Raw genomic sequence first — 25,537 nt, 5'->3', positions numbered from 1 at the left:
CCCCCGTATGTGACAACCACTTTCACTGAGAGCAGCTTCATTTTATCAGAGAAAAGCTCTTGGATATAACAGATCTCAACAATTACCACTGACACTCCCTAGTGCTGCCTAACGCCACCCACCTGCAGACTTTGGTAGCATGAAAATACCCGTTTAACTTGGCAGAGCTCATAGCCAGGGAAGTACTAAGGTGAATGTGTTAATGAGCACAGCGTGAAATGTAATAAATGAGACAAATTACGCTGAACTTGCAAAAACAAAATGATCGGCATCGTGTTTGCATTGGACTACATTTGTTGCAGTGTTTCTTTCAAGTTTGAAATACTACTTGGTATTAATGCTGCCAATAAAGGAGAGACAGAAAAGTTTCATAATTTTGGCTCGCAAATAGCCATTCATGCTTATATCCCCTCATCTATTCATCGTTTACTGTCACATCATCAGTAACGCCTTTTTAAAACATACCAGTAAAAAGAAGTACGATGGTAAAGGCACGCCATACTCTCCAGGAAACACCGCCTCCATGTACCAGGCCACCATCCCGTACAGCACAGCATCGAAAAGCAGCAAGCACAGAACCTGAGCCATGGAGAAATCATCGTCCACCGTAACAGCGTCAAACAGGTTTGACCACTGGATTCCTGTACCTGAGGAGCAAGGCACGGACAAAATTAACCTATATTAATATTAAAATTCCATGTTTTCAAAGCTGTGCACAAATAATCACAAATTTTGGGAATGCCACATTGCCGCATCAAAGTCTCACCTTTGCCTTCAAACATTCCTATAAGCTGTGCGCCCATGGCCATGGCCACATTGGAGATAAGGCAAGCTGACACTTTCTGGGAATGGCTCAGTAAGTCGTAGCGCGGCCACAGGAACAAATAAGGCAAATAGCTGAGAAAATAGATGAAGCCCCCCGCTGCTGCCGCCACATTGGCTAAGAACACACAGAAGAGAAAGAAACAGACTCAACAGTCATCTTACAAAATATTAAAAAAAAAATAATACACCCAGCACGCCCCTGCGGGCGGTTTATCCTTCAAGCTCGGGTCCTCTACCAGAGGCCTGGGAGCTTGAGGGTCCTGCGCAGTATCTTAGCTGTTCCCAGGACTGCGCTCTTCTGGACAGAGATCTCCGATGTTCCCGGGATCTGCTGGAGCCACTCGCCTAGCTTGGGAGTCACCGCACCTAGTGCTCCGATTACCACGGGGACCACCGTTACCTTCACCCTCCACATCCTCTCGAGCTCTTCTCTGAGCCCTTGGTATTTCTCCAGCTTCTCGTGTTCCTTCTTCCTGATATTGCTGTCATTCGGAACCGCTACATCGATCACTACGGCCGTCTTCTTCTGTTTGTCTACCACCACTATGTCCGGTTGGTTAGCCACCACCATTTTGTCCGTCTGTATCTGGAAGTCCCACAGGATCTTAGCTCGGTCATTCTCCACCACCCTTGGGGGCATCTCCCATTTTGACCTCGGGACTTCCAGGTTGTACTCGGCACAGATGTTCCTGTACACTATGCCGGCCACTTGGTTATGGCGTTCCATGTATGCCTTGCCTGCTAGCATCTTGCACCCTGCTGTTATGTGCTGGATTGTCTCTGGGGCATCTTTACACAGCCTGCACCTGGGGTCTTGCCTGGTGTGATAGACCCCAGCCTCTATGGATCTTGTGCTCAGAGCTTGTTCTTGTGCTGCCATGATTAGTGCCTCTGTGCTGTCTTTCAGTCCAGCCACTGGTAGGATTTCTGGATATCAGCCACCTCCTCTATCTGCCGGTGGTACATACCGTGCAGGGGCCTGTCCTTCCATGATGGTTCCTCGTCTCCCTCCTCTTTCTTGGGTTTCTGCTGCCTGAGGTATTCACTGAGCACTATATATATATATATATATATATATATATATAGGTTTCTGCTGCCTGAGGTATTCACTGAGCACTATATATATATATATATATATATATATATATATATATATATATATATATATATATATATATATATATATATATATATATATATATATATATATATATATATATATATATATATATATATATATATATATATATATATATTTATTTATATATATATATATATATATATATATATATATATATATATATATATATATATATATATATTTTTTTTTTTTTTTTTTAAATAAATATATAAAAACAGTCAGCTATGCAGTCCACTCATGAGTTACCCAAGAGGTACACTGCAAAATGCTACCTGATAAACTCAAACAGACACGTAGACAAGAGCTGACGGAGAAAATAACTGAGAGAAGAACTACATTTGCTGAGAAACCCATTTCTCTGATAGGCAGACGAGCCTGAGTGCAGCTACAAGAAAGCATTAAATAGGACAAAAGAGAGATGAGCAAAATGGGGAAGAAAGCAGAGTAATGCGCTTCCATTTGTAGACAGCCTGACAGACCTCATCAAAAACCACTTGTTACAGACAATGTGACATTTTGAGCCTGCTTGGAACATGCATTTACAAAGTACCATCATCTATTCTTAAAAACCACATCACTGGGTATGTGCACACGGCTGCGCGTACAAAGACAGCGAGGGCAGAAAAACAGCCCATCTTTGTTGTTGTTTTGTTTATAAAAATTGCCGTGTAGGTCACTCGAGGATCCTTTTTTTTCTTGCCAATTTTCTGCAAAAGCCTCGTCTCCCCCTTCTTCCTCTACCGCCTCCAAGTCAACACTTAGAACCAAAACCCTTGAACCCAGCTGGGGTTCAATATATAATGATTTCATTGTCTAGGGTCAGAAGGAAAACAACATGACAGAGTTATTTTTATTTTGGGGTTTTTTTAGTTCAATGAGATTAGTTTTAATGATTTTAATAAGGTTGTCAAATGTTACAATTAGAGCATTGTTCAGAGAGAAAAGGCAGGGCACCTTTTCATGTTCAAGCACCAAATGAAAACTGTCAGGGCAGGTGACTAAGCACATCATATTCATTACTCAGAGCAGAGACGCAGTACATCTGAATGTGAGAGAAGTCAAAACATCAGTGTAAACAACTAAATGGAGGTTTTTAAGGTGTTTCCTTCAATTAAAAGCCTAGGCATTACCGTCATAGAGTTCATGTTTCTTATGAGAGCAAGTGGAAATTTTAAAAAAAATCAAAGTAAAAACAAGCAAATAAGTGCTCTTTGAAAATACTGCAAGACACTGAAGCAGAGAAGCATTTGGAGCTCAAGATACTTCGCTGTAGAAAGCTGAAAGAAGAGGCTGCTAGTCTGAATGAGGAGCTTTGAATGAGGAAGAGAGCAAAGGAAAGGGATCATGGGAAAGGAGAGATTTAAATAGTTTCCTTTATTGGGGAGGTTGTCCAGGCCAAGCAGGCGAGCTTGAATTTCACTCGACTGAAGATGGAAAGAACTGAAAGTGACTTGCTCTTTTTTAAAAGGGAACACAACACTTCTGATCACCAAGAAACGGCAAAAACAAACTAAAAACCATTAAATATTAAGTGCTATACTCAACCGCTAAAGAAATCCAATTATTCTGTGCAAATCAACAAATAAAACATAGCTTTCTTTTTTACTGCTGTGTGCATTCTGCAGACAAAGTTAAAGGAACAAAGCAGAAACTTTGGTCTCAGAGACACACCATGCATTTCAGGAAATGAAGTGAAAAGTTCTTTCTCGCACATACATTACAAAGCAAGACAGCAGCAGTCAAAAAGAGACATTATTATTATTATATTATCATTTAGAAATGAGTGGAGTGACAGAAACACACACCTCGTGAGAAGAAGGCACTGATCATAAAGCTGAAATTGATAGTGGCCACGGTGAAGACGAGCAGGAAGACGAAGACCAGCGTGGGGTCACTGCTGGTCAGCACCGCTCCGTTGGGGCTCACCTAAAATACGAGATTGGGTCTGAGTAATCACAACATTTATAATCTTTAAACCGAGGGTGTCAAACATAGGCCAGCCAAAGGGTCCCATCCAGCCTAATAGCTGCTTCACAGCTTTTTGGGCTGGAGGGCATCATTTATGGGCTTTTTACTGCATTTTCTACCAGGAAGCAATGTGTCCTGTGTAAGCATAGATCAGCTGTGTCACTTTTACAGCCTTTTGCAGCCTTTCAACTTATAAATGTTTTTATAGGTTATTCTGTATTGGCTTTAGTGGAAAAGCCCACTTGAGATTTAATTGGGATGTATGAGCCTGTTAACTAAAATGAGTTTGATCCCCTTTAAAGAATCAGCTCAGTGCATGAAAATGTGGGCTGCCTTTTCATTTTTGTGAATTGTTTGCCATTTCTCTTTGCCATGCTCATAGCTCAAAATGCAAAGCAGCACTCAATATACAAATAGTAAAATAATGCTTTTTTACCTCAGACACCCAGATGCTCCTCCAGGTCAGACATTATTTTACTAATTTCTCAGATGTGGTTACAACTCTGCCAACAAGACCTCAAACTGCCCCACTGACATGCTGAAATATGCATGAAAGTGGCTGTGATACAACTCCTGGATCAAACCATGAAATTCCTGGCATCTCTTGAGAACTGGATGAACTCAGAATCTCCATTTCTTCCATTTATTTATTTTGTTTTGTTTAGAAACATCAGGACAAGCTCATCATCACCTGAAGCTGACACTTTCGGCGTTTATATACGTTACACTTCTTACCTTTAGTCTGGTATGTGTACCATGGTTTCTTTTGCTATGCTAAAGGCATCACAGGCGGGAATGTGCAGTAAGCAAAGACAGTTTTTTAACACTGGCTCACCTGGATACAGAGGAGCAGAGTAACAAAAAACACCGAAATGGAGAGGAAGAGTAAAAACATGAGGAACCAAGCGCTCCAATGGAGCCAGTTGCTGAGACCCATCATCCTCATGTACTCCTAGAATGCACAAAAAAAAGCACAGGTTAAAAGAGTCTGGCAATTTTATTACTCCTCCAGCTCATACAGAGGCTCGTAAAACATACCTTGAGCTTCCTTTCTTTTTCCTGCACCACAGCTCGTACTATGTTGAGGGAGGTGTAGGTGAAGCTTAGCACCAGTAGTAAGGGCAGCTGGTTCTGAATAGCCAGGATGAAGACGTCATATTTAAAAGCAGGGTAGGGGAACCGTGACATGACCACTCTGATAGGACGCAGCAGGTGCGAGGCAGCGGTTCTGTTGTAAGAGTGCATAATGGCTCGGTCCACTGCATGCTGCACTGCCAGAAAGCCTTCTCTGTAATAACCTTAAAATAAGAAAATAAGCAGCAGCACTTAATAGAATATATTAACACCACCATTACACCATCAGTAATCAGCGTCTATGAAATGACTCAGTGGGCATTTTAAGCCCACTTAAAATGTGACCTGCTCCACAAGGTCAAAGCTTTCCAACCTCCTTCTAGAAGCTGACATGAGAATGGACAAGCAGCCTTGAGTAACAAACTTGAAGCTGCAATCACAAGTTATTATGCACGTGGAGGCTGGAAATCCATATTCATGTGACTCTAAATGATAAAAGCATGTCACTTTTATTATGCTGTCAGAAGGGCTTTGGAGTATACCTTCTCTTTCTATTTTAGCTGCAAACAATTTTTAAGGACAAAAACATTTTAAGGAGAAATAAAAGGCTGCTGGGACACACTGGAAAATGCATCCTCCATTGTTACTGTATTATTTAAACCAGCTGACGGGCAAATGTGAAAATGAGATTAACAGCAACTCATGCCTCCTGAAGGGTTCTTAACGCCTTGAAAATGCCCCATAAGTGATTGGTGGGCACACTGTGCCCTGCCAAAAACTAGATAACGCCGATTATGCTGAGCATGTGCAGGGGTATGGTTGCCATGGAAATGTAGCCTGATCAGGCAGGGCTGTCTCTCCACTCAAAGTCGAAGAATTAAGAGCTTTTTATCAGGCATAATCTCTAAGTAGAAAAATAAATACCTACTATTTTAGGTGTCATTTAAAAATAACATTTTAAAACAGCATTTTAAAACAATAGGAATTCTCACCAGGTGTTCCCCCTTCCTTGAAGTGCTTCTCTCTTGGTCCTGGCAGTTGAAAAAGGGGAAATAGACTGTGTGTGTGCCAGTCTAAGTCATTGTTGGGGTTCAGCTCAGACTTTTCCGAGATCGGGGCGTTGCGTGGCGAAAAAGTAAAGCGCAAGTGGTAGCTCACCTGCATGTCAGAGCGCAAAAAGAGAACAGACGTTAATGAAGAGTAGAGTGATACGCTAAGCAATACACTCAAGTCGTGCAGTGAATTTAACAACTGTAGCACCTCCAGTGGTTTTGTCCTTAACAATTTTTCCATTTTCAAGTAATATATAGCCATTGAGAGATTTCTGTCTGTACTGGTTATTTAATGTCCTTCTGAAAACGACTTGTAGTGGCTTAGCAAACGCCTGACTTTTCACATTCAAAATAATCCAAAGTCCACAGAGCAGCGCTGTTACTGAGATAAAGCGCTATTAATTTGAAGTAATAAACACATACAGTATCCATGATTTCAAACTAAACTTGAACAGGGATTACAAAGATTAACTAAGGATTGTCTGAAATCAAAAGCAGCGCAAGTAGAGGCCAATATCTGACGAGGAGATCTGTGAGGTCGAAGATTGTGTATTCCTGTTTCAGCCACCCCACTCCAGGTAGCATCACCTGCCTTTATGTCCTCTCGACACCAATTTCAACCACTAGATGGGGCAGACTCAAACTAAGTAATATTAGAAACTGATCTATGTTAAACATAATCATCTTTGGCTCCTACACTCTCACATTTCAGGCATGCTTCCAAAATAAAATGACTGGGTGTGCATCTGAATTTAGTGAGGATGATCTCTGCCTATACAGCTTACTGGGGCTAGCCTTGGAAAAACCCAGGCTTTCAAACCATGTTTTTATTGATATACACTGAGGGGTCAAAACTATCCTAATTTAGGAGTGCTTTGTTTTCAAAATAAAGCGCATATAGAGCTTTTGTACATTAAAGAAAAATAAAAACTAAGGCGAAGCTATGACAGATGTGTGTTTACAGTGCAGTGTGTCTGTTCGCCTGTCCCCAAGTTACCATCCACCCATCTGTCAATGTGTTAGGCTACATCACCATGATAAGGTATTTTTTGAAACAGAAATTTTTCTAAGTTCCTCCATTGACATGAAAACGCAAAAAAAAGAAAGAACTCTCACACGATTCTCAAAAATGGCAATATAACCGTAACCATGAGGAAATGTTGGCCAATCAGAAGCACAGAAACAATGACATGGCACAGTCTGACATGAGAAAAAGACATAAAAACATACACTTTTAATGTTGCAAGTCAAAGTCTCAGTTTTTCTTCTCTGCACGTAAATACAGAAACACAGCTTTTGAAAATGTTTACCCTGGCTTAACTTTTTCAAAAGCTCCATTTTCAGTGATCTGAAACGTCGTTTATGTCATTATTACTCACAGATGATGCTTACCAAAATACCCGTGAACATGTGGATGTAGCTGTAGTCTCTTGCAAAGAAATGAAAGAATAGCTGACATCTACGAGTGCCTTCCTTTAGCCTAACAGTTCACTGCTTTGATTGTGAATCCCATTATACAAAGAAAGAGAAAACCGCCAGTAAAAGGTGAGCATTAAAGAGATGTGCATGTCTCACGCTTCCTTTTGTCACCTGTATTTTTTTAAGGTTTAATCTGGCAAGCTGTACTGAAGTGATGTGGCTGACACACAGGGAGACAGGCACAGAGGAAGCGTAATCCAGTACGACTGAAGAGACATTTTGTTCTTAAATGATTCACCCTAAAATGTAGGAGTACGTCTCTTGAAGGCTTTACAGTGAGCGATGTGAAGCTTTCAAGCCTTTTAAGCCTGTCAGGCTTTTTCATCAGAGTCAGCTGAAGCTTTTCCTACAGTGCTAGACTGCGTGACCCTCTAAATGCATCTTTCCACCATCAGGTTTCACTATAAAAACTAAAGGTTGTTTGGTCAGACTTTTCAACTACCACCTCTCAACAGGTAAGGCAAATGAATGAATTTCAGGAAGAAGATAAATGTGCCTTAACAGGTACTGCGGGTAAAACGCTGTAAAAACAAAGTAATCTTCTGGAATTGTCTGTCAGTGTGTACGCTGCATTTTACCTGTTGGGGCAGGGGCTCATCATCATGCGTGAAGTGATGCTCAAAAACTACAGCAGCCAGCACATTTCTTGATTGAGGGTCATTCCTCACAAAGTTCTCAAACTGCTCCTCTGTCTCAAAACCACGCACTGGAACAGGGACAAATACACACACACAGACGAAGAACATTAGATGAATTGTGTTTTGGTATTCATCTCATGCACACAGGTGTTTTCACACCTGTCTCGCTCCTTGACCTTGCGGCTTGCCTTTCTTGCCGACAGGCATGAAATTGCTCACGATGCGGACAGCATACCAAATTCTGTCACAAATATTATTAATAGAACCGATCAGTCCCCCAGAAGACAAGTGTGCACTGGAATATGCTTCTTTTTTTGGGGGGGGGGGGGGGGGGACACAGATGACAAATCACTTTAAAAAAATTGGAGCAACATGTGGGGTTCAAAACACAAAAAAAGATGTCACAGCACCATAAATAAGACTAAACCACCTTTTCTTATGTAGTTTCACTGTTGATTAAATCGGTTTTATTGCTGAACTCTTTATTGCACTTATCAAGCAAGCATGAAGGTATTCTGCGCCTGGCAAAGAGCGTCAGGATTACACACAGGTCTCGGGGTTAAATCTGGTTCATGATCATAAAATAAACACTTGCACAGAGATAAAGAGGAAGGGCAATCAGCCAAAAGACACAGTTCACATATTCACCTGACATCCTTCACGCTCCTCAAATGGTTACCACTAGTATAACTCAGTAATTCCCATCTAGCAGCATTAGAAATAGATACATGGGAAGATTTTGGGTTAGCTCAGTTGTATTAGTGAAAAATCGGATTATTCGAAGCAAGTAGAGACAGTTTAAAGAGTAAGCGTTAGTTTAGGTGTAGTATTTTTTTAAATGAATCAATAATTAGCCATGTAATAGCCATACTTGTTGGCTAAATTACACTAAACAGTACAAAACAAGTAGCTAAAGTTAATGGTTAGAGTTTGGAACAGTTAGCTGGTTAGTGCAAAGTACTAGAACAGCAGGTTTGTCAATTACCACTTGAAGTGAGAGTGCGAGCCATGACAGTGCAGCTGTGCTGATAGTTTACCACTTAATGGTCTTTGACAAAATTGTAAGGTTTAGGAATTTGGGTTAACTAGCCCTTCAAATCCTCAGGTTTATTCTGGAGTTCAAGTTGAACTCATATAAAAAATAAAATAAAACACCCAGCACGCCCCTGCGGGCGGTTTATCCTTCAAGCTCGGGTCCTCTACCAGAGGCCTGGGAGCTTGAGGGTCCTGCGCAGTATCTTAGCTGTTCCCAGGACTGCGCTCTTCTGGACAGAGATCTCCGATGTTATTCCCGGGATCTGCTGGAGCCACTCGCCTAGCTTGGGAGTCACCGCACCTAGTGCTCCGATTACCACGGGGACCACCACATCCTATTCATGTAGCCCCTTCCGCCGGGGTTACTTGCGTAGTAGCATTCCAACAACGCCCTGTTTTCGTCTCTTGCCCACCGATGCCTTCTTGTTCCAGTAGCCCACTTTTCGTCAGGGTGCCCTGGTTCCTCAACACCTGACGCGGACCTTGTTGATCCGGGCGACGTCCTGTTCCAAAGGCGTGTAGTCTAACCACTACGCTATCCAGCTGCTATGGGATTATATATATATATATATATATATATATATCAACTTAAAGAAGTCCAGACGCTTTTCTTTGCAAGCTCCTTTGACTACGATGACCTGGATGACTGAGAACCTTCACAGACACAACGAATATGACTGCACGTTTACACCGACATCATCCTAGTGCAAAGACAAGTGGAAGCAGACAAAAACAACAAGCATGCATGCTACAAACTTTACCCGAGTCATTTAGACAGCCGTTAGCACATGATTCTCCTTATGGGGACCTGATATGTTTAATATTGTGGCGAACTCAGACAAGGAGGAGACGGAGGTGTCGTTTGGTCTTGCTTCCCGTGAGCTAGCCAGGGAGCACAGCCGTTTATTGACAACTGCAGAAGAACACTACCGCTAGCTAACTGCTCAGCGCGGCAACCGCACAGCAACAACAACAACACACAGGGCGCCCTCTGACCCCGGAAGGACACACCGTCGCAGCGAGAGGGCGTCACCCGTAACTATGGCAACATAAACAAAGCATAACTGTACAAACAGAACCCCGAACAGCCCTGACCCGCTACATAGCCCCCACCTAACCCCACACAAAGTCCTGCAAATGTCCAGGTGCCTTCTTTTGGCGCAGCGGCCGGTCACGACCGGCGGGGGAAAAGTCACTCGGGTCAGAACATGGGGTGCCACCATCATCCCACTTCTGACACCAATGTGGCGAGCTCAGACAAGGAGGAGACAGAGGTGTCGTTTGGTCTTGCTTCCCGTGAGCTAGCCAGGGAGCACAGCCGTTTATTGACATCTGCAGAAGAACACTGCCGCTAGCTAACTGCTCAGCGCGGCAACCGCACAGCAACAACAACACACAGGGCGCCCTCTGACCCCGGAAGGACACACCGTCGCGAGAGGGCGTCACCCGTCACTATGGCAACATAAACAAAACATAACTGTACAAACAGAACCCCGAACAGCTCTGACCCGCTACAATATGCTGCTGAGAATATAGCCCAGAAGAAGCGGTCCGCAGGTGCGCATTCGCTGTCCAAAAAAAAAAAAAAAAAAAACCGAGCACAATATATGAGGTTGCGACGCGTGTTTGCGTACATAATATTTTCTGGGAGGACAGACATTTGTTTAGAACTCTTAAAGATGTCGAAGAAGCAAGCTCCTTTAAGCAATTACTTTGGTGTTCCTCCACAAAAGAAACCACAAAAGAAGCACGTATTCTCGGAAAAGTGGTTGCAGGAGGTGAGCTGGCTTCAAACAAATGATGAACGCACAGAGATGTGGTGCGGAATGTGCCGTGAAAATCCCACTCTAGCGGACAAAAACAGTGCTTTTTATATGGACGCAAACTTGCGTTGCAACTTCTTATCTGGTGCGCTTCTTTTATTTTGACAGCGAATGCGCACATGCGGACCACTTATGTGCACCTGTGTAAACAAGCCTGGACTGGGACAAAAAAATCGGCCCGGGCATTTTGACTAGAGACCGGCCCACCAGGATAAAGATTGAAAATGTGACGTCATTCAGGGTTAAAACCGCAAAGGATTCTGGGAACTTGTGGCAAGAGGTACTAGCGCACGCAGGCTTTCAATTGAACTCAGTTACACAGCGATAAAAAGAAACCCAAAAAATGACAAGAAGCTGTTGTATTATTAACTGCAATAGCCGGTTGCATGACAGCCACGGGAAGCCGACGGGTAAAGAGATCGTTTTTTTTTTATCGGATTAAGTCGTTGAAGTCTGTGAAGGTTCTCAGTCATCCAGGTCAACTAAGTCGTTGAAGAGAAATTTTTTAAGCCATGTTTCCGAAGTAAGAGCCGACGGATGGTCTGGATATACCAAATATAACGTCTCAGAACACTCCAGCTCACAGGTTAGTCTGCTCCAAGCATTCCCACAAAGGTCAGAGTTTTGTAGTAGTTAATAGTCATTTTTCTTAACATAATTGGTGATATAGGTTACAAGCAAGTCTGGCGCTGAACAGAAATTGTTGTGCTATGCTCCTTTGTTTATTGTGTTTATTGTGCATAAATAGTGAATTGTCCTGACACAATATTGCGTTTCGCTTCTGTTATTACCATGGTACATTGACAAAAACATAAACAGTTGTTTTGTATCACTAATTGTCCAGTACGATTACAGCATACAATATTATTGTCACTGCTACATTTCTGTAATGCTACCAGAAATTATTTCCACTACTAATTAATTACCGTTGAGCTCAAAGGTTATATTAATAAACTGTTAACGAATGTGTATTTATGAAGACGATTTGTGAGACTGGTAAACTCTGTACGTACGATCGTCTTTCGTTCTACACGGTGCATTTCAAGGTCCTGTACCCATCCGTCGGTAAACTGTACCTGGGCTTGTTGCAGTGACCTGAAGTTACTAAACTTCATGAGTGCATGCACTCACTCCAAGAACCGTATAATTATAAATATGAGCGTGGTGAAAGTTGGGCAGCACGCTAATGTCTTTTGTCCACTCTGTGTGCTCGTAAGGGTCTAACCCTTTCACTCCTTTGATTTTTTCCTCATATCTTTTCTTTGTCCTTTCGTCGAGTCTGTCTTTGTACGGACCGGCATTATTCTCCTTTTGTTTTTGTACATTCCTTTTTGTGCGTCAAAGAAAAAACAAGAAGGCATTGGGACCGGAGAATGAACGTTTTGCGGTGCTGCAAATGCTTGCATTTGATGCGGTACTTGGATTGTTTTGCCACGAGTTCCCGGCATGCAATGCGCGAAAATCACGTGATTGCTAAACAAGGGAGAGGGTGCATCCGGCCTCCTCGGCTGTAATTGGTCCAGCCCAGAGTCGATCATGACCAATTGGCCAATCCAACACCTTTCATTATATATACCCTTCCTAAAAAAAATTAAAAAAAAAAATCCATCGGCCCATAAAACACGACAGACAGACAGACAGATAGACAGACAGATAGATAGATAGACATATATATATAGACATATATATAGACATATAGACACATATAGACATATCTATATCTTATTCTCTGCACCGCTTTACACCCTCTGAAATGCTACTATCTAGTCCCCAAAAAGTCTTGCTGTGATTGGTCAGTTTGTACAATGAAAACCAGGAAATATAGTCAACAAATATCCAGCATAGGTCTTCTCCAAATAGGACTGCACCATATTATATTATCTGCGATAATACCAGTAATATTTCTTACATGATTTAAATGTGTCATATTGAGGTTGCAATAGCAATAGCTATGTTTATGTTCCCTAGTTCACAATAACAAGACAAGATAACAAGAGCCATGTGTCACCCTATGTTGAAGACTTAGTACCTAGTGCTGTGCGATCATGCAGTGTTTGGTATCAATTCAATAACAAGTAAATACAAGGCCAGTACTGCAAGTATTCAGATTGATCCATGTACCTCTTCCTAAAAAGGAAGCTACTTCAACAACCTCCAACAGAAAACAGTATTTATCCAGTAAAATATGCAAGGAAACTGTTCCAGTTAAAGGTGGAAACAACAAATGTGTTTCACCACTTGGCAAAAAACACACCATCGAGTATGATGCTAGCAGCTGGTGGTGTACAACCCAAAAGTAACCAATGACTCAACCAACCATCACAAGTTTCAGTCCATATGTCAGGAAGAGCAAATGGTGGATTTAAATTAGTGATGCGGTTACATGGTTGAAAACCAGGGCTTTAAGCAGCTGTTTACAAAGATAAAACATCCCGGGAAGAGAATATTTTGCAGTTTTATTATGTGACAATATTGTGCATCTCCTCCAGAATTACAGGAGAACTCTTCGTAGGCTACTCTGTGCTTGCATTTGTCACTGGATATAATGCTGTGTGACTACTAATACACCATAATCCTGTGGCTGCTGCTGCTGGCACCTTGTTTCAATAGATTCACACTACAAATTTGGCAGTCTGTCATCAATGCTCACTGCAAAAGAAAGATGGAAAATTCCCTTTAATTACTTACAAAAGCTGCTGCCTGCATCAATAAAATTTGTCAAAATCATCGAATTTGCAATAATATTGCACATTTTCTTGGAATATCCAGATATAATTTTGAGGCTATATCGCCCACTGCTACTCCTAAGAGCAGTTCACTTTACCAGCATTAGAAAGACTTTCTGTAGCTTCTAGCAAACAGATTGTAACAATAGGATATTAACACGAACGAACACACGGGTATTTCCCTAATGACAGTAAGCCACCGCGTTTTCAGTTCCTCAGGTGCATAATATGATGTTTATGTGTCCATGGTGATGCTGAAATGTGAAAAGGCCAGATGTTCAGACTTAACTTGGCAGAAAGAACCATTTTCTTTCTTCTTTTTATAGGAGGGTCTGCTTGGAGCGTGAGAACATGAGACTGAAGGTAAAACAGTGTGTACGAGAGACAACCTCAATAACCCTGAAAACAGATCACTGAGGACATAAAGATGTTGGAATTGCATATTTTCAAAAAACAGTGATTTAACTGATAAAGTAAGATTAGGTTTTATTAATTGTTGTCTTGATTAAAACTGTTCACTTATGTGTTTAAAGCTTTAAAAGAAGTAGATTATCTGCAAATTTTAAAAAGGGAAGCATTATTCTTAAATGATGACAGGAAGGAAAAATAGTTTTGTAACACACCATTTCACAATATTTTGGAAAATAAACAATTTCATGACCGGAGTCACAAATAATTCCATTATTTATCTCTAATTATTAATTAATGTGTTATCTGTTTAAAAGAATCCCTCATTTTAGGCACAACATTGTAGAATTACAGCAGGAAAAACAAAATATCAGTGATTCAGCCTTGATCACCCCCTCTTCACCTTCCCCTCTGAGTGCTAAGACTAGTTAAATTATTTATTAACAGCTGAGCTTAGATCTCAAATAGCTGTGTTCAGGGAAGCAGTTCCACAGATCTCTGGCTACCTGTGTATCTCTCCGCTCACCTCACACGGCAGCCATTTGCCCGTCGTGCCAATTGTCAGTCAAAATGAAAACAAATATGCAAAAAGCCTGTTTGTACACCTGTCTGTCAGGCTGTCTGCATGTTTATCTGAATAACTGGTCACACAGGGCAGATGTGTGTTAGCGCCTGAGTTTTTAAAAAGACGTGTCCCCGGGGGAGCAGCCATGTGAGCTACAGTGTGTGTCCTTTTCATTTCCTTGTCTAAACTCTAAGCTGACACCGTTTGGTCGTGAGCAGGGTGTGGCCCTTCTGAGGATTGTTTCTGGAAGAACAAGTATTCCCAGGTTTGTCCTCAACTACAAATGGTGTCAGGGCTAAAGGGTTTGTTTTACTGGCAATAAATGTTCCTGCAAACATTTGTTTTTTTACTTCATCTGACAAGAAACTGTACTAAAATAAATACTAAAGGCAGAAACCTGTTAGGTCGGCTCACTATAAAGACTGGAATTATGGGAAAGACGCATTTTAATGTTTATAAGTCGGCTTTAGTTGAGAGGTGAGGGTAGATTTCATGCTCTTTTCCTGTTTTTAGTTCTACGCAAAGCCAAACTAACATGCTGCATTCTGTAACCTTGTGTTTACCAGACAGACAGTGGAGTTGGTATTGATCTAATCTTCAGGAAGGTTTCCCAAAATGTCAAACTATACCTTAATGAGACAAACAGGCTGATGGATGATCACATTCAGAAAGAGCTAAACACAAAGACGGACACGTGAATACCTTCTGATTCAAATCTAGATGTATTTTTACAAAAAAATGCCTTTGATCATCTTTGGTGCCAATCAAATCTTGGCTGTTGACTGATCAACTGCAGATGGAATATATTTTCTGACCTACTTTTCACAGATCTACATTTGGATTAAAATTCCTTCTTAAACAAATCTTTACATGTTATACGACATTCGTTCCCCACCTGAGGATAGGAACAAGCTTCTTTGCACATCCTCTGCCACCTGACGCACCACGCTGGAGTTGCCGGGCACATATGTCAGCTGTAAGTTTTTCCAATCTTTTGGTAGTGTTTCTACTGAGTAGCTCTCATAGATTGTAGCATTTGGGTAATCCTTGAAAGACACCTTCTGGCGCAATACAATGAGGATGCAGGAGAAGAGCAGGGGAAGAAGGATCTCCACCAGAGTTACAAGGATTTGTCGTTTCTGGGGAGCAGAGTGAGGGAGAGTATTAACACTGGTATCAAGTGCATACAGAAACACAAAGTACTGATCATTTTTAATAAAGGCAACACATCTTGGGAAATAAATAAACTCTCCCTTAGGTCATCCAAAATGGAAAAATACTGTGACATTAACATGTACAACCGCTCTGCAAAAACCTCTCTATGATAATGCAAGCTACTAATCATTTGAATCAGGATGGGGTTTGGGGCATCGGTTTATTCCTATTACCCTGTTATGGAGTGAAATGAGACAATTTCACAGACACTTAAAATAAAACGTAATTTACGTGATAGACTCCGCTTGCTGAGTGATTGAAGTACAAAGTGCATTGGACAGTTTCAGGACATTAATCTCAATCTCAATATTACACCCTCCCCTTTCAGCAATAAATCCAAATTGCTACTTAGGAGAATGAATGCAAGCACAGAGTAAAATATAGTCATGCAAAAAAGTCAGTGTGAACTGTAGTGTCCCCTTACTGCTCCCATGGGTAGGAAGCAGCCAGATGCTGCTAATAAAATGTACTGGATTAACTGATCATCAGCAAGTATGATCACCTTTGTAACAACAGCAGTTTTGGCAGTTTGCTGGTGTGGAGCAGCAACCTGCCAAAACTGGTTGGCAGGTTGCTGCCGGCTGACAAAGAAAAAAGTCATATGTTGCAATGGCCCAATCAAAGTCCGGACCTCAGCCTGACTGAAATGTTGTAGCAGGCTCTTTGAGAGAGCTGTGCATAAACAAACACCCACAAACCTCAATGAACTGAAGCAACATTGTAATGAATACACCAGAATTTCTCCACAATGATGTGAGAGACTGATAAAGTCATACAGAAAATGATTACTTTGGGTTACTGCTGCTAAAAGAGGTTCTAAAAACTACTGAATCATGGTGTGTACTTAGTTTCATGACTGCATATAGTTGTGGGAAATCTGTCTTGCTTACACAACTCGCTTGCTTACAAGTTTTAAAAGACTTAACTAGAAAATAATGTCAAAATCAACATGGGGGTGATGACCACAAAATAAAAAACAGGATGAACCAGAAATGTATGGGCTTTGCTGTGGGCTTTAACAGGCCTAAGCTACTGTGTCTGTGAATTTCATTGTAAAAGTCAAATATGATCATATATGAGATTTTGTAAGACAGATTAAATTATATAGTGCGCCTGTGTTCTGCAAACGGAATCAAGGCAACAGCTGGAGCAGCAGGTGAAAGACAAATAGGTGATGGAGAAACAGCCCTCAGAGCACACAAGCTATGCAGCAGAAAGCAAAAGCCATTTCTCAAAATGTGCAGGATTGTGAAATCATCAACTGGTATTAATGTTCAAAAGTGTACAAGAGCTACAGAGCACAATGCACAAACAGAACTGTACCAATAGCCTGTGCCAGTATAAATCAAGCACTCTGTATTGCAAAAATGATTTCCAGTCTTCTGTAAACTGACAGGCTTTGAATGTAATCACATGCTGTTCCCATAAACACAATAGAAAAATCCAGCTGTAATGATTTTTGTCTCATGATCTATGTTGAAAGAAAAAAAAACTGAAATAACTAAAGATATACACCATGACTTCTCCCGAAGACAGCCATATAAGGCTAGGAAACGCATGTGATAGCCACCAATAAGCTGACCAGTCTAGAAACTGTACAAACATATTGTCTATTTCTGAGCTTAAACAGGTTTCAACCCACTGGGTAACATCTTAAGTTCATGAAACTAACTGTTAGTCAGTTTACTGTATTTATGAGCTTTCATATTGCTATCAATTCAGTGCTGTAAATCCAGGCGGCCCCTCTGTAAACACTGCTACTTCTGACAATACACAATGGTGCTGCGAAGAATATCAGCACCTAAAAAGGACATAGAGGCAGGTTAGAAGTGGTACACCTTCTTTTAACTCACCTGCTGAAGATAATTTTTCCACAGCAGTAGTCCAAATTGTTGGAAAATGGCCATTTTGAAGGGTACATAGGACACAGTTCAAGCTGCCTTCTGTCGGAGCTGGAGACAGAAAGAGAGCGAGTCAGGTTTTCATTCCAGATTTACCTTCTACTAAACTGTAATGACTTCTTTCTGAGTTTCTATTTAACAGCAGATTCGAAAAGAGAAGTGAAATTGAGCAATCATCAAAAGCATGATCTTTAATAATTTCTGAGAACCATGAGGAAAACCAAAACAAGAGAAGTTAAAAGGAAATTCCACAAACTGTGATCGGTAATAAATATGAACAGCTATAATAAATACAAAATAGATGATAAGAGTCTAGAAATTTGTTCAGACACCAGAGGCACATGGGCAAAGAGGTGATAAGAAAAAAAAAACCAGGTCATTTACATTTACATAAATAGTCAATGGAAATTCCCCAATAGGTTATTATAGGAGTAATAAGATCACAGACAGAGAGCTATTTGTGACAGCTCCAAAACACACGAGAATGCGCACATCTGCAATACCACATTTACAAACACACACAGTCCAGAAAGCGCGATCGATAGACATGAACTCCTAAACCAGGATGTCCTCGCAGTCTCACAGTACACTTTTGTCCCATTAGAATCTTATTTCACAGCACAGCACGAATAAAACAGAATAAAACTGACCCTTCTGTGAAGGAACTGGGAACTTGTCTCATTGACTATAATAAGTCAGGGCTCAATTATCGCATTGACCTATTTCCTTATTAGTATTTTCTGGCAAACAATAACCACGCACAGGGAGTTAAAGACGTGGACCTCCTCGACATCGTCTCTGATTGGCCCATCCCGGGCCTTCTGGCTCTCCCGATTGGTCAATCTTCTTGTCAATCCTTAAAGGGCTCTGATGAATGCAAATAATGCAGCCGAGGGGGAAAAAAGACAGCAATTTCCTACATTTGAGGCACTGACTCATCGACACAGTTACATTTCACACTATTTAATAGTGTAAATAGTACTGTAAATACGCTCAATTACCTCAAAAAGAAAGGTTTCTGCACAACAACTCCACGAACTGCGGTGTCCCTCTTCCTGTCGAGGTGAAAACAGTCCCTCCGTATCGTCTTAAACCGACAACAAAAGCATCTCTTCGGCTCTCTTTGCTTCGCCAGTGCTGTCGATACTCGGTAGCATTAGTGAAGCTATTCGCCGGCAGCCCAGTGCAAGTTTATACCCTCCGGAGTTTGCTGCTTGCTAGCGAGGCGATGACATTGCACCAGCTTCTGGATAAGCCCATGGATATATTGCATGTAAAATACAGCGAGAAACGTCAACAAAAGATATCACGTGACCACATAGGGGTGTCACATGATCCCAATAACTGGGATCGAAAGTCACCGCTGCACATATAACACCAAATATAGATTAAATAATAGTTTTAAATATAGTTTTAGTTGGTATGAGGCTGTATACTGTCCTTATTGTTACTATTTCCTTGTTATTTATTCAGCTTTCTATCAAGACCACTAAACTTTTTTTTTAAGTAATCCCTGATGAGATCATCTTCCGTCTTTAAGCGCAAAGGCACCGCATTTATATTTATATGTCAGGCTTGAGGAGTACTGCTCCACTATTTTTTTTTTTTTCTTTTCACAGAGTTGGGAAACTTGCAAAAACTGCATAAATAAATATAAAAGTCAGTTTAGGTTAAGATGACAAAAAAACAACAACAACAAAAACTTACTACCCAGATGGAGTAACTTCTCTCTTGGATTGTTTATATAATGTCTGCTTCTTCTCCTTTTTTTAATTCATGCTGATGAAATTATTTTGAGGTTACAGCTCACTGACTGAATGTTAAGCTCTGGAGAAGACAAAGATATCTGGAAATGTCTTGGGACCTTTTTTGAACTTTTTGAAGATTTTGATCTAACAGAAATTTGTTTGTTTTGACCATGTAGTGTATCAAACAAGTGGAGCTATTTGCTTTCCTTTTATCTTTATTAAGTGTGTGTGTGTGTGTGTGTGTGTGTGTGTGTGTGTGTGTGTGTGTGTGTGTGTGTGTGTGTGCGTGCAGGGGGCATCTTTTGTTTGCTTTTGTGTTTGTATATTTAGCATTAAAAATAATCCAACATACTGTTGGGAAGGACATATATGCTTCTGGTCAGCAGTTTCATACACACATCATGGACATGAATGTCACTGAAAATTGGGGGTTTTCAGTTCTGTGACCTGTTTCTTTTCCAGGGTGGAATGATTATATGGAACTGTAATGATATACGGGAACTTTGTGCAGAAGTTGGAATTTATTTTGGATTTTCTCTAGTCCACACAGAGCCAAAAGTATACATAAAGGCTCAAATATATACACACTCAAATCTTTCACTAAATGGTGCTGAAGGTTATGAAATGTCTTTAAATGGATAAGTCCTATTAACTCCTTATAGTGATCATGATTGAATACAACTGGTAGTTTCTCTTTGCCAGCATAACAAGGATTTGTTTGACTGCTCTCATTGGATTGACCAACACTCAGAACAAAAGGAAAGTACAAAGAACTCAGTGAAGATCTAAGGAGATTGTAGATTTACACAACTTTCAAATGTCTGTTGGAGCCATTTCTAAACACCTGCAGATTCCAAGACCATAAGTTTAAATAATTGTACAAAAGTTATTTGGATGTGTCAAAAAAATTGCCAAGATCTGAAAGAATAACTAAAATGTCACCTGCAGATGTCAGGAAATTGGTTTGGATTTGCAGAAACCTCCCAGGAACAACCAAAGCTCAAGCCTGCCATGGACTAAGAAGCACCTGCTCCAAAATCGACACCGTTGAGCTTGACTAAAATTTGTAGTTGCTTACATGGACAACCCAAATGTCTTCTGGAGAAAAATTTCATGGTGAGATGAGACACAGTTTGAGCTATTTGTGGGTTAGGGTTACATATTTTAGGTATGTGCCATTGTGGTGAGGCTTTCAAACCTAAGAACACAGTACCAGCTGTGAGGCATGGTGGTGGCAGCATCATGCTCTGGGCTGTTTTGAATGAATAATATATATATATATATATATATATATATATATATGTGTGTGTGTGTGGGGGGGTGGGGGGGGGAGACCGGGGATAGTTGTAATGTGGGTCAGTTGTAACTAGAGATGGACCGATCAGATATTACGTATCGGTATCGGTCCGATACTGACCTAAATTACTGGATCGGATATTGGAGAAAAAAAAAAATGTAATCCGATCCATTAAATATCACGAAAGCACCTCACAAAACTTGCAACACGCCGTAACTCACCTCAGAACGTTAGCACGTCGGAGCAGTATGCATCACGTGATAGAGCGCTGTGGCATGCGGGACCTGTTGGTGGTCTGGATAGCATTTGGAGCTTCGCTAGCTACCCGGCATTTCATCTCCAACAAAGTTATCCCCGAGAGAAGTAAAGCAAGTGTGTAAGTCCATCTCTGAATGTTTGTAAAGCATTCCTGCGTTAAGCTTAACAAGCGATATATGGAGCGACTGCCTCTTCTTGCTGCTACTTCAATCATGAAACTGCTTAATGATCAGCTGATCGGCTTTTCTGTCGTGAGTCCATCTCTCGTTTGTTTTTGGCCCACTTTGCACCAGAAAGAGGAAACCAGCGGCTGAACAACAGCAGCACGTTTAAGCTTGATCAGCTGTTGTTAGAATTTATTTAATATTACTTTCTACACCAGGAGCTGACGCTGGTCACTGTGCAGGGGCGGATCTAGCAAAGTTTAGCCAGGGGGGCCGGCTCAGCTGGCTGGAGTGTTCACGCACATCTTCAACCTTTCCCTCTCTCTGTCTGTAGTCCCAGCCTGCTTCAAAATGGCCACCATCGTCCCTGTACCCAAATCCTCCACCATCTCCTCATTGAACGACTGGCGACCTGTAGCCCTGACCCCCATCGTAAGCAAATGCTTCGAGAAGCTGGTCAGGGACTTCATCTGCTCTGCACTACCCGACTCACTGGACCCTCTACAGTTCGCATACCGCCACAACAGGTCCACTGATGTTGCCATAGTCCTGACACTACATACTGCCCTGTCACACCTGGAGAAGAGAGACACGTATGTGAGAATGCTGTTTGTAGATTACAGCTCAGCATTCAATAACATCGTTCCCTCGAAGCTGGACAGGAAACTCCAGGATCTAGGACTGAGCAGCTCCCTCTGCAGCTGGATCCTTAGCTTCCTGTCTGACAGACGCCAAGTGGTCAGACTGGGCAGCATCACCTCATCCCCCATCACACTGAACACTGGTGCTCCACAGGGATGTGTACTGAGCCCTCTCCTGTACTCACTCTACACCTACGACTGCACAGCCACTAACAACTCCAACATCATTGTGAAGTTTGCGGACGACACTACAGTGGTGGGTCTTATCACCAATGGTGATGAGACGGCTTACAGGGAGGAGGTCAGTGCCCTGTCCCACTGGTGTCAAGACAACCATCTCACCCTCAACGTCGCAAAGACAAAGGAGTTGATAGTGGACTTCCGGAGGTGCAGAGAAGTACACACCCCCATCACCATCAACGGCGCTGCTGTGGAGAGAGTGAGCAGCTTCCGGTTCCTTGGTGTACATCTGGCTGAGGATCTTACGTGGTCAGTACACACAAACAAAACAGTGAAGAAGGCGCAGCAGCGCCTCTTCTTTCTCAGGAGACTGAAAAGATTCGGCATGAGCCCCCGCATCCTCAGGACCTTCTATTACTGTGCCATTGAGAGCATCCTCACTGGATGCATCACCACCTGGTATGGCAACAGCACCGCCTACAACTGCAAAGCTCTCCAGCGAGTAGTGCGGTGCTCTGAACGGATAATTGGAGGTGAGCTTCCCTCCCTCCAAGACATCTACAGGAAGCGCTGCCTGAGGAAAGCGGGGAGGATCATCAAGGACTCCAATCACCCCAGCCATAAACTGTTCAGACTGCTTCCATCAGGAAGGAGGTTCTGCAGCATCCGGTCCCGAACCAGCAGACTGAGAGACAGCTTCTTCCATCAGGCCATCAGACTGATGAACACGTCATAGACACCTCAGCTTCACTACTGGAACTTTAACATTATGCACTCCATACTGTACAGTAATGCCACTGTTTTGCACATGTCTCAACTCTGTATATTTTTATATATTTTATTTATTGTTTACTCTATTTAATTTGTAAAATATGTGTACACACACACACACACACGTAGAAAAATATTTAGTATACACATCCAGAAATGCATATACTATTATATATTGTACATATATTTATTAGTTTCAGATGTAGCCATTCTTGTATTTTGCTTGTTTACATTATTGTATTTTGCACAACTCTGTTGCTTGTGAAGCTCGCACACAAGAATTTCACTCACATGTGCTGTACCAATGTACCTGCACATGTGATGTGACAATAAAAGTGATTTGATCTTTAAAATACCAGAATAGGGAGGATGGTGTAGGTTTAAGTTTATTAGATTGATCAGTATTGCTGAACTATGAAATATTTTTTTTGCATACAGGTATAACAGAATAGCTTTAGTGTAGTTGTTGTTTTAAACTTGAGTATGAACTTATACAAAATGCAGCACGATATTTAAAAAAAAACAGTTTTGTTGATTAAAAAACACTATATCAGATTCATATCGGTATCGCAGATATCCAAATTTATGATATCGGTATCGGACATAAAAAAGTGGTATCGTGCCATCTCTAGTTGTAACACTTCCAATTTCTCCAATCAGGGCTAAGTTTCAAATGATGTGACTCATCCTGTGCATGCCCAATTCAGTTCTGCTATCACATGTGAAAAATCAGCACATTTTGTCAAACACAGACAATTTAACACGAAAAAAAGTAATTTGTATGCCAAAAAGTAAGTTTTTCTACTTTATTTCAATTTCTAATAGCATTATTTGCTTTTCAGTTAAACTCATCAAACTTAAATTGTGTTATTTGTATGTCTATGGGGATATATTCTGTGTAGGTCTTTAGTGCTAATGTTTTAGCCGTTGGCTGTAATGTTAGCTAGTTCATGGCTATAGGAGTCTGGGTCAGTTGTAACAGCAACAGTCTGGGTTATTTGTAACAATAATGCAGATGTTACAACTTACCACACTATTACTTTAACTTGTATTAAACAAGTTGGGGCAGTGACATCAGCAGAGAGAGGTTCACTGGTCGCATTTGTATGCGGTTAATGCCATTGACAACACAATTCCTCCACTGTTTGTGTTCCCACACATACATTATGCAGACCACTGTGTCAGAGATGGACCAGTAGGAAGTACTGGTAGTGGAAATAAGTCAGGATGGGTGTAAGAAACAGATTTCCTCATCTTTCTGAAGCACTTTGCAAACCACACCAAGGTAAGCCATGATAAAAAGTAATGGAATTGCGATGCTGGTGAACAACTACATTTTTTCAGCTTCATTGTTATGTTCAAAATTGGTGCACGAGTTGTAGGTTATAATGCCCACTGAGCCAATGAGGCCAAACTCAAGGAAGACCAACCAAAATTAATGAAATATTCAGTTGCAGAAAATTCCATAACTTGTCTTTTTTGGGCAGTTGGAATATGTTCAAAAGCTAGATTTCTGCATTCTGTCACACACACACACAGAGCTACATAAATGGCTCTAAGTGCATTCATGTGTTGAATAAACAAAGATTACATGTTAATGTTTTGTTAGTACCCTTATTTCATTGTGTTACATTTCACCCCAGGATATGTTACAACTAACCCAGACTATGGGGTTAATTGTAACATTTCACTCTTTGTGTTTGAGACCATACCATGCAATGGGTAATTGTGCTGCAGAGAAAATAGCTGCACTATTTAATAGCCGAGACATGTAAATACTTTGCATTACATTTTGAATCCTACCTTAAAAGAGCTCCAATTTACAAATAATCTTGACAACTCAACTTTTAGTAATAATTGAAGTTCTTCTTAGATCACCTGTAGTTTACACCTTAGGAGCTTTCAAAAAACAGCTATGATAAATATAATAATTACCTCATCACAAGAAAAGGGGCATAAAAAATAATCATGAGCACAAGCATCCTTGGCTCCATTACTAAGTGGGCTGCACCAATGTTTTTTCCTTAAATTCTTTCTGATGTACAGCCTGTTATGATTCAGTGTTATCAGTGTTTGTTTTATGTGTGACTATTCCCAAAAGAGGATGGCTCTGAGTTTTTTCCTTTTCTTTCATGGGGGTGGACACCTGGGCGTGCCTGCTGAGTTGTTGGGTGGAGGTTGTTCCTGCCCTGGGATTGGACAATTGGTTGATCACCTCCAGTATTTAACCACCAGATGACAACCACCTGACCCCTCTCTCCTAGCCTCCACCACCCCAACAAAGAGCCTGTGTTTTTGATTTGTTGTTACATAAAGTGTTTTTACCAATTGACTCGCAAGTTTAACCTCGTGTGTGTGTCTGGCGTTAGAGCTTTGATCTTGTAAATAAATTTGTAAAGAAGCATTTGTGTACCTTTTTTTCACTGTGTATATATTGTTCACTGCAGCAGCCTGCTAGGCGTGAGAAGCCATTTTTTGTTGATTCAGTTTTCTCCTGTTTTTCTTTTAGAATGTTAGGTAAGTGAACTGTCTTTTGGTTTGATTTCTTTTGTATAGGGAAGCATAGGAACCTTTAGGGAGTTTTGTATATTCTTTTGGCATTGCTCACTGCTGAAGCAAATAAACGGC

General features: G+C 41.2%; 1 protein-coding gene and 1 long non-coding RNA gene across 2 annotated transcripts in view; one reads left to right on the top strand and one right to left on the bottom strand.

Annotated features, from left to right (window-relative positions):
- The window catches only part of abca3b (ATP-binding cassette, sub-family A (ABC1), member 3b), a 34,482-nt gene extending 15,346 nt beyond the window's left edge, over nucleotides 1-19,136 (bottom strand). The window contains exons 1-10 of the mRNA XM_085454259.1: nucleotides 18,852-19,136; nucleotides 17,803-17,901; nucleotides 15,630-15,873; nucleotides 8,118-8,245; nucleotides 6,001-6,166; nucleotides 4,973-5,232; nucleotides 4,770-4,886; nucleotides 3,772-3,892; nucleotides 767-940; nucleotides 466-647 (exon numbers count right to left, since the gene is read on the bottom strand). Of these exons, the coding sequence (XP_085310385.1) occupies nucleotides 466-647; nucleotides 767-940; nucleotides 3,772-3,892; nucleotides 4,770-4,886; nucleotides 4,973-5,232; nucleotides 6,001-6,166; nucleotides 8,118-8,245; nucleotides 15,630-15,873; nucleotides 17,803-17,856 (1,446 nt within the window). The 5' untranslated portion in view covers nucleotides 17,857-17,901; nucleotides 18,852-19,136. The remainder of the gene's footprint in view (nucleotides 1-465; nucleotides 648-766; nucleotides 941-3,771; nucleotides 3,893-4,769; nucleotides 4,887-4,972; nucleotides 5,233-6,000; nucleotides 6,167-8,117; nucleotides 8,246-15,629; nucleotides 15,874-17,802; nucleotides 17,902-18,851) is intronic.
- LOC146711407 (uncharacterized) lies at nucleotides 10,299-25,531 on the top strand. The gene is made up of 3 exons (XR_014920161.1): nucleotides 10,299-11,621; nucleotides 20,547-20,714; nucleotides 24,082-25,531. It is a non-coding gene; the product is annotated as an uncharacterized LOC146711407 (long non-coding RNA).
- Nucleotides 25,532-25,537: the final 6 nt, after the last annotated feature.

Source organism: Copadichromis virginalis, linkage group LG4 (genome assembly GCF_057382275.1).
Source record: "Copadichromis virginalis isolate Kocher_CV1m ecotype Utaka linkage group LG4, C_Virginalis_male_GT1.1, whole genome shotgun sequence".
In the NCBI taxonomy this organism is placed as follows: domain Eukaryota; kingdom Metazoa; phylum Chordata; class Actinopteri; order Cichliformes; family Cichlidae; genus Copadichromis; species Copadichromis virginalis.
This window is presented reverse-complemented; position numbering and strand designations above follow the sequence as displayed.